The sequence below is a fragment of the Cynocephalus volans genome, chromosome 5, assembly GCF_027409185.1.
Source record: "Cynocephalus volans isolate mCynVol1 chromosome 5, mCynVol1.pri, whole genome shotgun sequence".
Taxonomy (NCBI): Eukaryota; Metazoa; Chordata; class Mammalia; order Dermoptera; family Cynocephalidae; genus Cynocephalus; species Cynocephalus volans.
The window spans coordinates 89,906,114-89,918,812 of record NC_084464.1 but is presented as its reverse complement, the minus strand read 5'-3'; the positions used below and the strand labels follow the sequence as shown (position 1 = coordinate 89,918,812).

General features: G+C 41.8%; 1 protein-coding gene across 1 annotated transcript in view; it reads right to left on the bottom strand.

Annotated features, from left to right (window-relative positions):
- NT5E (5'-nucleotidase ecto) overlaps positions 1-12,699 on the bottom strand; it is a 49,941-nt gene that overhangs the window by 16,523 nt on the left and 20,719 nt on the right. The window contains exons 2-3 of the mRNA XM_063097319.1: positions 12,022-12,244; positions 7,226-7,414 (exon numbers count right to left, since the gene is read on the bottom strand). Coding sequence (XP_062953389.1) covers positions 7,226-7,414; positions 12,022-12,244 — 412 coding nt within the window. The remainder of the gene's footprint in view (positions 1-7,225; positions 7,415-12,021; positions 12,245-12,699) is intronic.

Here is a 12,699-nt window from a genome sequence, read left to right as displayed (position 1 = left end):
ACTCCTAAATTCCAACTTCCACAGAGTCCTAGGGCATGGACAGAATGCAGCCAAATTCCTTGCCAGCACAGCAAGGGTGATCTGTGCCCTGGTTTCCAATAAACCCCTTCTTATTTCTATCTGAAACCTCCTTAGAATGATCTTTACAGTCCATATTTCTGTCAGCATTCTGCTCACTACCATTTAACCAGTCTCTAAAAAGTTTCAAATCTTCCCTGGTTTTCTTGTCTTCACTTTCACCAGCATCTAGGCTTTTTCTAGCCTGTTCCTCCAAATTCCTCCAGCCTCTCTTCAACACCCAGTTCCAAAGCCACTTCCACATTTCCAAGTATCTGTATAAGTAACACCCCACTTCTCTGGTACCAATTTTCTATCTTAGTCCTTTTTGTGTTGCTATAACAAAGTACCTGAAACTGGGTGATTTATAAAGAAAAACGACATTTATTGCTTACAGTTTCTGAGGCTAGGAAGTCCAAAGTCCATCTGGTGGTGGTGACAGTGATCCAGGGGTCTCACATTGCAAGACGGTGGAAGCAGATAGAGCAGAGAGAGAGAGAAAGAAAGAGAGACATTCTCTCTTCTTTTAAAGCCCTCAGAACCACACCCCTGACCACCATTTTTAATCCATCCACTACTGCAGGGTCCTACAATCTAATCACCTCTTTAAGGCTCCACCTTTCAATTACCGTAATAGGATTTCCCACCCTCTTAACAGTCACAGTGGGGGACAGGTTTCTAATACATAAAACTTGGAAGACAATTGAAGCCTCAGTGAGTTTGGCAGGGACATAAATTCAATCCACTACATGCAAACATCGGAGTGTTGTGCTTACACAAATCTAGATGGTGTAGCCTTCTACATTCCTAGGCTGCAAACCTGTGCAGTGTGTTAGTGTATTGAATACTATAGGCAATTGTGGCACAACGGCAAGTATTTGTGTATCTAAACATAGAAAACATTCAATAAAAATACAGTATTATAATCTTATGGGGCCACCATAGTATATGCAGTCCACCATTGACCTAAATGTTGTTATACAGTGCCTGACTGTATTTGGCAGATGGAGAAGGAAAAAATTATTCATAGTCCCACCTATGGTAATGACCAATATAATTGCTGTGAATTATATATATATATAAATTATATATAAATATGAGTACCAGTGAGGGGGAAATTGGTGGCAGGATACATTTTAAGGAGAAACCATTTTGTTTAGTAAAATACCTGCATCAGTCAGGTTTCTCTCTCTCTCTGTTGGTAGCTAGCTAGCGAGAGAGAGAGAATATCAGAGTAGGAAACTGACATATTGTCTTGGACCTACTGTGTTCTAGGGCCCCATTCTGTTCATATATTACCTCACTTAATTCCTACAACACCTCTCTGAGGTAGTTATATCACTGTCACCATTTAAAAGGAAAATAAAGCTGTAGCTCAGAGTGGTTAAGTAACTTGTCCAAGGTCAGACAGCCAGTAATGACTGAGCCAGAAAGGAAACTGGATCTGTCAGAGTCCAAAGCCCTTTCCTCAACCCCATGCCACTTCCCAGTGAAAGCCAGAGAAGTGAGATCCTTTGTGGAAGACCATCAAGCATCCAAACTAAGGAAACACAAAATCCACATGGACACCCTGCCAGGATGAAGGCAGGGCTGCGGTGGAGAAGAAGACAGGAGGTTGGATGTGGGAGAGTGCTTGGAGGCTATGCGATGACAGTGGTAAGGAGGGGGACGGGTGGCATTACTCTCAAAGGAGTTAGAGATAATTATGTTCACTGAAGTAGCCTAAGGAAGTTATAAGGTGTTCTACAAATTTTTTTTCCTCTCAAATTTTGAAAAGTAAACAGTCAAGCTGCCCGCAAGGGTGGCTTTCTAGGAAAGAGGACGTTAGAGTGGAAGGGATCACAGTATTAGCAATTCTAACCCTCTTATTTGGCAGATGTAGAAACTGACGCCTACCTCCACCCAAGGCCACAGCTGGCCAAACAGACTTGAAGAGTCCAAAATTCGGTTAAAACATTGAAAGGCAAGCAGAGAGAAAGTGTCTTACGAATCCCTTCAAGAGTCACACAAGCAGTAGAGCTCCTCGCACACCTGCTGCAGGTTTCCACCTGCACTCTCTCCTATGCTCTTATCCAAAGGCAACAACATGGTCCAGTTCATGGCTCTAGGATTTAACTCCTTTAGAGAAAGCATTGGCATTATAGCCTTCATCCTTGCAGTTTTAACATTTTGTAAGCCTGGTAGGGGGAAGTCCTCTCCTCCTCAACCTGATGTGAGAATAGCCCGGCAATGCTAGGGTTATCTGCAAAGGCACAGTGCAGTCATCCCTTGGTATCCTGGGGGATTGGTTCTAGGACCCCACAGACACTCAAGTCCCAAATATAAAGTGGTGTAGTATTTGCACATAACCTATGCACATCCTCCTATATACTTTAAATCATCTCTAGATTACTTATAAGACCTAATACAATGCTTACCATCACTTCATTTGTGTGGATTCAACATAGTACTTGGCCTGTGGCAAATTCAACTTTTGCTTTCTGGAACATTGTGAATATTTTTCCCCAAATATTTCAACCCTTGGTTAGTTGAATCCTCAAATGTGGAAGGATGACTACAGTTGGAATCAAAAGAATCTGGAATGACTTTCAACATTTGGAGGGGAGCAGTTCATGCACTGATTTACTCATGTCTAATTTAAAGATGAGTTTTGAAAAATACAGTCTAGCTACAATACAGTGAAATTAATCTAATGGGTGGTAACTGACATTTAAAAAATTGAATAACAGAACAGAAAACATCAGGATGCATTCCAGGTGCTTTGGGCAAGTTTTCTTTCAGGTGTGTGTATTGGGTCCTGTGCATGTTGAAATGGTTCTCAGCAGGATTTACCTTCCAAGGGATGTAGTCTTTTAACTATATTTTTATTAATTAATCATATTTAACAGATTCATTATTTTAATTTAATGCAAATTCCATAAAATGATTAGTGGAGTTTTTTTAAGGCTGAGAAAATTTATTTTAACAGGTAAATATGCTTCATCCCCTATTGTGTCCCTGAATTACCTTTAATTGTTAAGATCATTCCTCAAAACGATGAATACCAAAATTGAAGATTTTCCTGAGAACAAGTTTAATCTTGGTAAGCAATCATGAAATGTGAAATAAATGACTATGACTCAGCTGTCCCAGTTTTCTCAGGGACTGTAATGATCTACTTCAATATTTACAGAAAAACATACTATCGTTTTTATCATCAAATCTTTATTTCATCCAGTCATTCATCATTAACTAAATTCATCTACTTAGCAAAAGGCACATACTATGTTTCAGGACTTCATTGGCTGGAGCTAAAGAGACAAGAACAAAAGGACAGGCTGCAGAATTACTGGGAAGCTGGGCATGGCCACCATCCCTTTCAGGCCTCCCCAGGCCCACAGACTGATGGCCACACACCACAGGCTGTGGAAGACCAGTGGGTGGTGTGAGACGGCACTGATTAAGGTAGTGTAAAGACAGGTCAAGGGAACACAGGAATGACTTCCCCATCTGAATGGAGGGTGACACTCCTTTCATTGTTCATGCACTGTTCTGGTGATGCCTCATTTAAAGCTGAGTTTTAAAAACTATGGGTTAGCTACAACACAAGGAAGGTAATTTAATGAGTGCTAACCGGCATTAAAAAAAAAAAATGAAACAGTAGAACAGAAAATGTCAGGGTGCATTACAGGTGCTTTGTGAAAGTTTTCTTTCATTTATATGTATGTGTATGTGTGCTTATATGTGTGTGTATATGAATACACACACACATATGTACATGTGTGTGTTGGGTCCTTGTGTAAAATGTTATTCTTATTGTAAATCATAGTCAAAAAAGTTTGAAACCACTGCTCTAAAGGATGAAGGGACAGCAGACACATCTAGCTCCGATGGTGTTGTCCTAGGGTTCTGACACTGCCTCAGAGAAAAGCAACCAAGTCTTCTCCATGGAGCTGGCACATAACTGAAATAAGAATAGCAAAAGGAACTAGGCCCTGTTCTGAGACCATGTACCTACATCCATTCAGTACATATATTGAGGCACAATGACACTTTAAAATAGGTCCTCTTGTTCCCACCCTCATTCTACAGATGAAGGAAATCAGGCATAGACAGGATCCCACCATTAATGGTGGAGTCAGTAGGACTTGAGTCTTAACCTCTACCCAGTGCTGCCCTATTACCTGCTCCAATGGGATTTTTCCTGGTCTTGGCTCTATCAGTCCCTTTAGCCCTCCTGGAATTACTCAGGTGGCTCTCAGATGTTTGACTGCAATGTTACCTACACTGAGAAAGTCTATATCACTGTCCAATATCCATCCTCATCCTCATCCCACTTACAGACTGCCTGCTGTGTGCCTGCTATATGCCTGCTGTATGCTGTATGTGGGGCCGTTCTCACCACTTTATATACATCTTTTCCCATGAAACAATGTTTATTCTTCTTATGAACAATCTAAGTGCCTAATCTATCTATTTTACCGTAGTCTGTTTAAAAAATGTCCATACTGGTCATAACCCACTAAATTGATTTCACTATGACTAATGGGTATAACTTAGTTTATAATTATTCTTTAGCCTGTGTCTACCAAGAAGTAAAATAGTTGTGAAGGATCTGAATTAGCACACATTAATACTGGCATTTCTTTCTTAACGAAGGCCAGCCCTACTTGGTGAGTCACAATTTTGGTTGGCATATTTCTACTGGTAAGCAACCTCCACAACACTCCATACCAGGATATAGCTACTTATAGCTTACAGAGTGCTTTCCCATGTATCATCTCAAGTAAGTTTTGCAACAATGTGGCACCATGAGCCTTAGCATTCCCATTTTGAAGCTAAGCTAACAGGTTCAGAGAGGTTAAGCGACCTGCTCACTTCAATTAAGAATGAGAACTTTAAAAAAAAAAAATGTATTCATCAAAATTGATATACATATTTTTGGAGTTCAACGTTGAGATATGTTGATCAAATCAATATTACTAGCATATATATTGTTACAAATTGTAATTATCTCTATGTCCCTTGTCCAATCTCTCCTCCTCCCCCTCCCTGTTCCCCCTCTAATTACCCTAGGTTTCTTCTCTCCTTCTGAAAGAATAATGGTTACTCTGTTGATTTGTTGCCTAGATGATCTGTCCAATGCTGAGAGGTGTGATCAGGTGCCCCCAATATTATTGTAGAGCAGCTGCTTCTGTCACTCTGAAGTGGGCTTTGTGGAAAGAGGCATCCTCTTCTTTTCTTTATCTCTGCTGGTGACTCTCCTTGTGTCAGTGTACTACAGTGGCTGGCAGACCATCTGCATGGTGGTTGTGGTGTCTAGTCGCTTTTGTGGCAGCCATGGTTATTTTGGTGGCTGTGGTGGTCCACCCACATGGACGTGATGTTTTTGGCATGCTCCTTGGCGCTGGTGGTGTGCCTGGTTGTGGGGGTCTGGTCCCTGGTGGACCCAAGGAGCTGGTGGTGTGTCTGAGCTGGAACTAATTTTTTGTCCTTTGCTTACTTCTAAAGTGGGGGAACTTCCTTTGGGGACCAGTACTTGAGCTGTGTGGTTCAGCTAAGTTGCTGCTTTGCTGCTGCTTCCCTAGGGAAGGCTTTTTGTGCAGCACAGGTTATAATAGTTGACTTTATAGGCTCTCCAGAGACTTGGTACACCTGGGTTGTGTAGTAACTCTGATCTGAGCCTGTGTCTTTTCATCAAATTGCACCCCATGCAATTCTATATTCCTGACCAATCTCCTCTGAGTGGTCCTATGCTGATCGGGATGCAAATCAGCTGTCCTTGTTGTGCCCCAGTTTTCCCCTGGTGGGCCTGTCTTCCCCACTGCCCATGCTACAAACATTTCCTGTGGGATGGACTGTGCACCTGTCGCTTGCGATGACTCACCAGCCTCTGAGTGGCTTCATTTTTTCAGTTGTTGTGGCTCCTTGTTCCTATGTGGGTCCACAGGAATCGGATTAGTGGTCTTGCTGGCCTGGGGGCCACCAAGGCCCTCTTCTCCCCTGCCGCCTTCAAGCAACTCTATCCGAAGGGCACAGCTGTGGCTTTTGCCAGCTCCTGCTCTGTGTGCTCATCAGCTCCAGCCTTAAAGCGACCACGATGTGAAATGGTCAGAGCAGTTTTTTCTTTCTCTCATTGTGACTTCTCCCGCCTTCATGCACTGCGTAGGTCTCTCCACCTCTTCCCCTGAGCTCTAGCAGCCCCAGCTTGGCTGTTATGGCTTTTTTATATAGTTGTAAATTGGTTGATTCGTGTGAAGGAGTGACACTGAGAACCGTCTATTCTGCCATCTTGACTGGAAGCCCCAGGAATGAGAACTACTGACCCAGTATTTTGTTTCTTTTTTTTTTCTTTTTATAATCTGTATCTCATTTTCTGATTGCCAAAGTAACATGCCTTTATTATTTGAAAATAAAAATTACTTTCTTAGTGATAACCCCTTTTAACATTTCTGGATATTTCCTACTGTTTAGGGTATTTTTGAGTTTTTCTTTTATAAAAATTAGGATGGCCTTCAATGGCCCACATAAGGATGGGAGAAGCAGCAGACTCTTTGAGGAGAGACTCTTTTGTCGTCCCCACGCCAAAGCCTTCCTTTACACTGCTGATAGGAACGCGGTTCACCAATTTAGTATTTAAAGATAAATTTAAGAATTTAGTATTTGAAAATACTTTCCTCCTCCTCTTCGTCCTTTTCTGGGGACCACTTCAAATATCTATGGTGTTAGGTGGGGAGGGGGTTCAGTGTGAAAGACCTGCCAGACTCAAATATTTGGGGATATTATAGGTTCAAAATGGAAAAAAAAAAGTTTTCTTAACCTGTCACTTCTTGGCTTTTTGGCTATGATCAAGTCTGAAACTACCTAACACCACGCTGGAGGGGAGAGGGAGAGGGAGAAGGAGAGGGAAAGGGAGAGTGAGAGGCAGATAGGTGGGTGATGAGTGTGTGTGCTTTCTTTCCTGGACACCAGGGGCCATGTGGTTTCCAGGACACTCACAGTCCTAGTACATAGTAGTTAGGACTCAAACCCAGAGTCCCAGGTTCTGCTACCTGTGCAACCTACACATCAAATCCTGTCACCTTGAACCCTTAAACAGCAGTAAAAATAAGTAACAGTTACAAAGGCAAAAGAGACAAAGTAACTTATCTGGAACTCCTGGCCCTTGTAATCCTTTTGAAACACTTACCTGTATAAAGAAACGTGTTGGAGTGTCCTCCCACCACGACATCCACACCCTTCACTTTCTGAGCGATGAGTTTATCCATTTCAAAGCCAGAGTGTCCCAGTGCAATAATTTTGTTCACATTTAGAGTTTTTAGCTTATCTACTTCAGGTTGCAATGCAGTGATTTCATCTTCAAATACTAAATTTGTTCCTAAGGAACAAAATAAATAAATTAGACATTTATTAACAATAATTTTTATTATATTGGTTATTATACATACTAACATGCCAAGTATAAACACCTTAATTTACTAAAGCTCTTAAGTTACTAAGACCAAAACATATTTATACATTAAATATAAAACCCCTAGGAAGCCAATAAAAATCAAATCAATATCATCAGTTACATTCACTTAATCTTGCATTAGTTTAAGGTTGTGGATGATATTATTCTGCTTGAACTCAATCTCAAACTATGAGGAGGCTTCAGCATGGTTTGTTTTTGACTGTTTTTATATTAGACATCCATAATACCAATTCAAGAAATGCCTGACACATGAGCTTGCTGTACAGAACAGTATTAACAAACTCCAAGGCTTTGTTTGAAATGTGGCATAATCAGTCTTCAAACTTAAAACTGTCAGCAAGTAGTCCTTGAATGCAAACTTTAACATGGCAGTTGATAACTTTGTCTTGTTCACTGGAAGTTAACAGCATTAGAGCATTATTGAGTTCTGCATTAAATAGGGGCCTCATTTAAGTATTGCTGGCACTGAAAGTGTGCACTTTCTTCACTGGCTGCTTACTGCCCTGCTTAGTGGAAATAAGTGATTGCCTGTTGGTGTCCACTGGCAAGCATGGGTCTGACCACAGAGCCCAGGTGCTCTTCATGCTGCAAGCATGTACTATCCTTGTGGCAAGATTACCAGTTCCTTCCACTGACTATGAAGCCACACCTCAGCAAGTCTTGAGGTCTTACAGTTTTGATTGGCATGAAGGTGACTGCAAATACAGACACACTGCCCTGAAGTTATGTCCTGTACTCTGCTACAAGGGAGTCCTCCAGTTGACCCAAACTCCCTTAAGCTAATTTCTAAGAACCAGTATTAAACTGAAAATGCCAAAAAATGACTAACATCTCATAAAGAACTTGCAATATACAGGAGTCTGCAAACTCTGGTTTGAAAAATGCTAATCTCTCCAAAGAGCAACAAGACTATTAAAAACGCATCCTGCATTATACTGTGATGTTTAAAAGTCTGTGTGCTTCAGTGGGGGAACTCCTGAGTCCTTCACATTAGTCAACTCCAATGTGCAAATGATCATGGAAGAGAAACAGCATGACTGATGTCACAGCCAGGGAGGCCCCAGACTGACAACCTAAAAATTAGCAGCTCACAGATGTATTGGACTGGCTGTGTTGTCAGTAACTTACAGGCAGCATTTAAAAATCAAGAGTTGCAACAGCTTTGCCACCATTATCTGTCATGTGAACATCAAGGATAATCTGCTTCTTGCTGGTCACCCCAAGAGCCCAGGGATCCCTAGTCATCCCTCAGCACCATTTAACCTTCTCTGCAAGCTTTCCCTGAGCACCCCTTTAAAATGACAAGGTGCACCCTCCGCCTCCCCCACTTTCCATTCTCCCTCCATGCTTACTCCTCCATAGCACTTACCATCTTCTGACACACCAAGCAGTTTACTCATTTATTTATTCTCCCACTAAACATGTAAGCACCAGTGGGAAAAGATCTTTTGGTTAGTATCCTGGTGCCTAGAACAGTGCCTGGCACATAGACAGGTACTAAGGGGAGTGAGTGAAAGAGTGTTGAGAGAATGCTACCATCCTCTGCTTTGGTTTGGCTGGCAGGAAGAAACAAAAAGTTCAGAGAAATGCCTCTGAGGACAAAGGAATGTATTCTCCTAATATGTCAGAAACTCACAGAACCAGGTATCACATATACAGAAAGCATGTGATATATTTCAGGGTGTCTTGAAGAGAGTTATATTATAGAAATTTCATTATTTATCTAAAATAAATTAAATGTGCTACAAATATAAACTGTGGGTGCCCAGGCCACTAGAACTGGAAGAATTGGATCTGATTAGGGACCAGAGGTCTGTAGGAAGAACCGATGCTAGGCTGCTTAGCCTGTGGCCTTGGAAGCAGCAGGGGTTTCCAGGAACATTCTGTTCCACTCCAGCCCTGGGCCCCCATATTAGGCCCTACACAATGCAGCTCCTCTCTACCAGGAGCTGCTAGAGACAGCATCACCCCTTTGGATCCTCTCTCTATTACAACCTGCTGAAGAACTGGTCACAGTCCCAGCTGAGGTAGTATGATTTCTGGAGCCCCTATGTCTGTCTCCCAACACCCCCCCTTCCCACCTCCTACCTTCTTATTGGTGACTATTAAAGTTGAAACAATGCTTTTCTCCAAATCGTGCCTGAATTTCTTAGCCCTTCAATCAAGTCCTGACTCAACTTCTAGCTTTCCCTACTCAGAACCCAGATTCCAGGAAACTGAACTATCTGCTACTTTGTGATTGTGGCCCCTATATTTCCTGCTGTCATGTATAAATCTCAGCAGGATTTACTGAGAACTCACCATATGCTGGGCCCTGTGCACTGTCCATAGGGCAGGGGACAGTGCCCAATACTAAGGTCCCTGCCCTCATGAAACTTGTGTTCTAGCATGTGACTCTGACCTCACTTCTGCAATGAAGTTCTTTGGCCCAGGATATTTAACAAGGGGACCAGGCAGGTTCCTCAACATGTCTTCTCACACTCTCCACACTAGCCCCAGCCATTCCCACCCCAATCCCTGACATTGTTTATGACTTCTTATGGCATTTAATCACATTCTATCTTAATTGAACTAAAAAAAACAGTGCATGGAATATAATTATGGAGACAGTTTGCTTTTTTTACTGCCTAATGAGCATTTATTCAATTTTTCAACAAGTCCACATCTTTATCCAAAGATCCTAAGTTGGCCTCTACATTAGGTTGCAGATGTTCATTGAAAGCAGACCCAGGCTCCGCCCTCAGGCTGCTCAGGCCAGTGCAGAAAGCTGACAGTAAGGGACAAATGTGATACACCAAGTGTGGCTGTGCTCAGGAGGAGGTGTTTGCCAGGGGCACTGGGGTCCCACAGCAAGAGTGTCCAACCTGCTGGGGAAAGCTCACCCCAGCCTTTCCAACATTAGCAATTGGTTTGTTGAGATGTCAGGCAGCCTGTGGCTTACTATGCAATCTCTACTTTCTCATTATTTGCAGCTAAAACCAAGGAAGCCAAAAACAGCACCCTGTTAGCCCCAGGAAAGGTTTGATCAGCCTGAGCAGTGCCATCTGCAGGGGGAAGGAAAAAGGACCATAGTCAGGCTGGGCAAGATGGAAAAGAACAACCTGAAACTTTCCATGAGCCCCCTCTAGTGGGACCATATCCTTCTTAGTCAGAAAAGCACTTCCAAAAGGTTTCCAAAGCCAGTGAGTCAAGGGCATCCACAATGCCATCTGGCTTCACAATGACTGTAATAACAACAGCTAATAACTTGTGTCACACAGCGTACAAAGGCTTGGTCACCGGGGACAGATATCTCTTGTCCCTTGTAAGTGGACAGCAGAGAAGCTCTGTGCCCTGCCTGCCTCCACATGGGCTACAGCACCCACTCAGCGGCAGGTCCCTGCAGGCTCCCTGCTCTAGGCCAAGCACAGCTGACTTTGTTGCTGTTGTTTCCAATGGCCTGGGCCTATTTTAATAACAACACAATAAATATATTATTTTTTAAATGGTTAATCATATGTCCTTTATTGGTTAATCCTTAGTGAACACTCTTGTTTCTTGATAATGCTAGCTCTTAGTTTCCCCTTTTTCTTCATTAGGGAGAGACTCTGAATTTGGACAATTTAGAGAAAGCATCATTTTTGTTCTCACTGCCAAAGTGTTTCAATAAGTGTTTCTATAAAAGTGGTCCAAAAACATTTTTTGAATGGTTTTAAAATCAAATATGCATGTTTGTGTATGTATGCACACACATATATATACAGTCATGTGTCACTTAATGAAAGAAATACATTCTGAGAAAGGCATGCCAGGCGATTTTGTCATTGTGCAAATGTTATAGAGTATTGTATTTATACAAACCTAAATGATATAGCCTACTACACATCTAAGCTATATGCTATAGTTATTATAATTTTATGGGACTACCATCGCATATGTGGTCCATCATTGACTGAAAGGTCATTTTGTAGTACATGATTGTGTGTGTGTATATATACACATGCACACACGTATATGACACATATATTAGGATATCATAAGACCATTCAAGAATATATGTATATATTTCCCAGAAAACCAGATATGGTAAAGTCATTAAAACTACAAGAGATAAATAACGAAAAGGTAAAAACAAGAGTTGACATGTAATAAAAGGAAAGAGAAGCTGAATTGAGGCAAACCCCAGCCTTGGGCCTCCTGGCACCACAGGAAGAAGGGAAGTGAGTTGTGAGGTTCCCTTTCTCCAGTAAATGAATCTGTGCTGTGTAGCACTGGCTATAAAGGGCCTTCTCTTCCAATTTTGAATGTGCTAAGTTAAACAAAGATACTGTTATGTCAACAGAGAAGTTCATTGAGTAGAAGAGGAAATGTCTTTAAGAAGTAACTTGGAACAATGTAGAATCCACCAGATTGTTTTTATCAGTATATCCTACGTATACCATTTGTTCCAGCTACAGTCCACAAAGATAATGCCAAGCTGTGATTTAATGCATCTATTTTCCAGCAATGAGTGCTATAAAAGTAGAAAATACCTGGATTTGAGAGCAAAGGGGTTTCTTTTGAAGTATATCCAACAATTCCCACGACTTCATTACCAACAGAAATAATTTTATACGGCAAATAAAGTCCTGATATTTGAGATGCTAGCGGCCCCTTTGCTTTAATGTTTGCACTCAGAATTGGAAATTTGGCCTCTTTGAGGAGTGGATCAATCAGTCCGTCTACACCATTATCAAATTCATGATTTCCCAGTGCCTAGATAAAAGGGAAAAGAGAAAAAAGAATTAGGTACTCTTGAATGTCCAATAAAATCATACTTTTATAAATATTACACTGGCCTCGTGGCTCCCAAAACTGGCTAGGCTCTATGAGACAGATTCCATGGCCTCCTCAACTCAGAGATTTTACTCAGGGACTCTGGGGTAGGGCTCAGAAACATTTAGATCATCAGGTTGGTTGAGAATTGCTATCCCAGGTCTCACACCCCCTTCACTAGGTGTGCATAAGTGTCACCTGGAGAGCTGGTCAGCATCCACTGTCCCACCATCCTTAGATCTGGGGCAGGTTTGAAAGTCTGCATTTACCAGCTCCTGCCCAGTCTTTTCACATTCTGGTTTCTCTCATAAACCTACATTTCAGACCTAGACATTCAAACCACCATCTGCTGGAAAGAACCATTAACATCAGCAGGACTGTAGCAAAAGGCAACC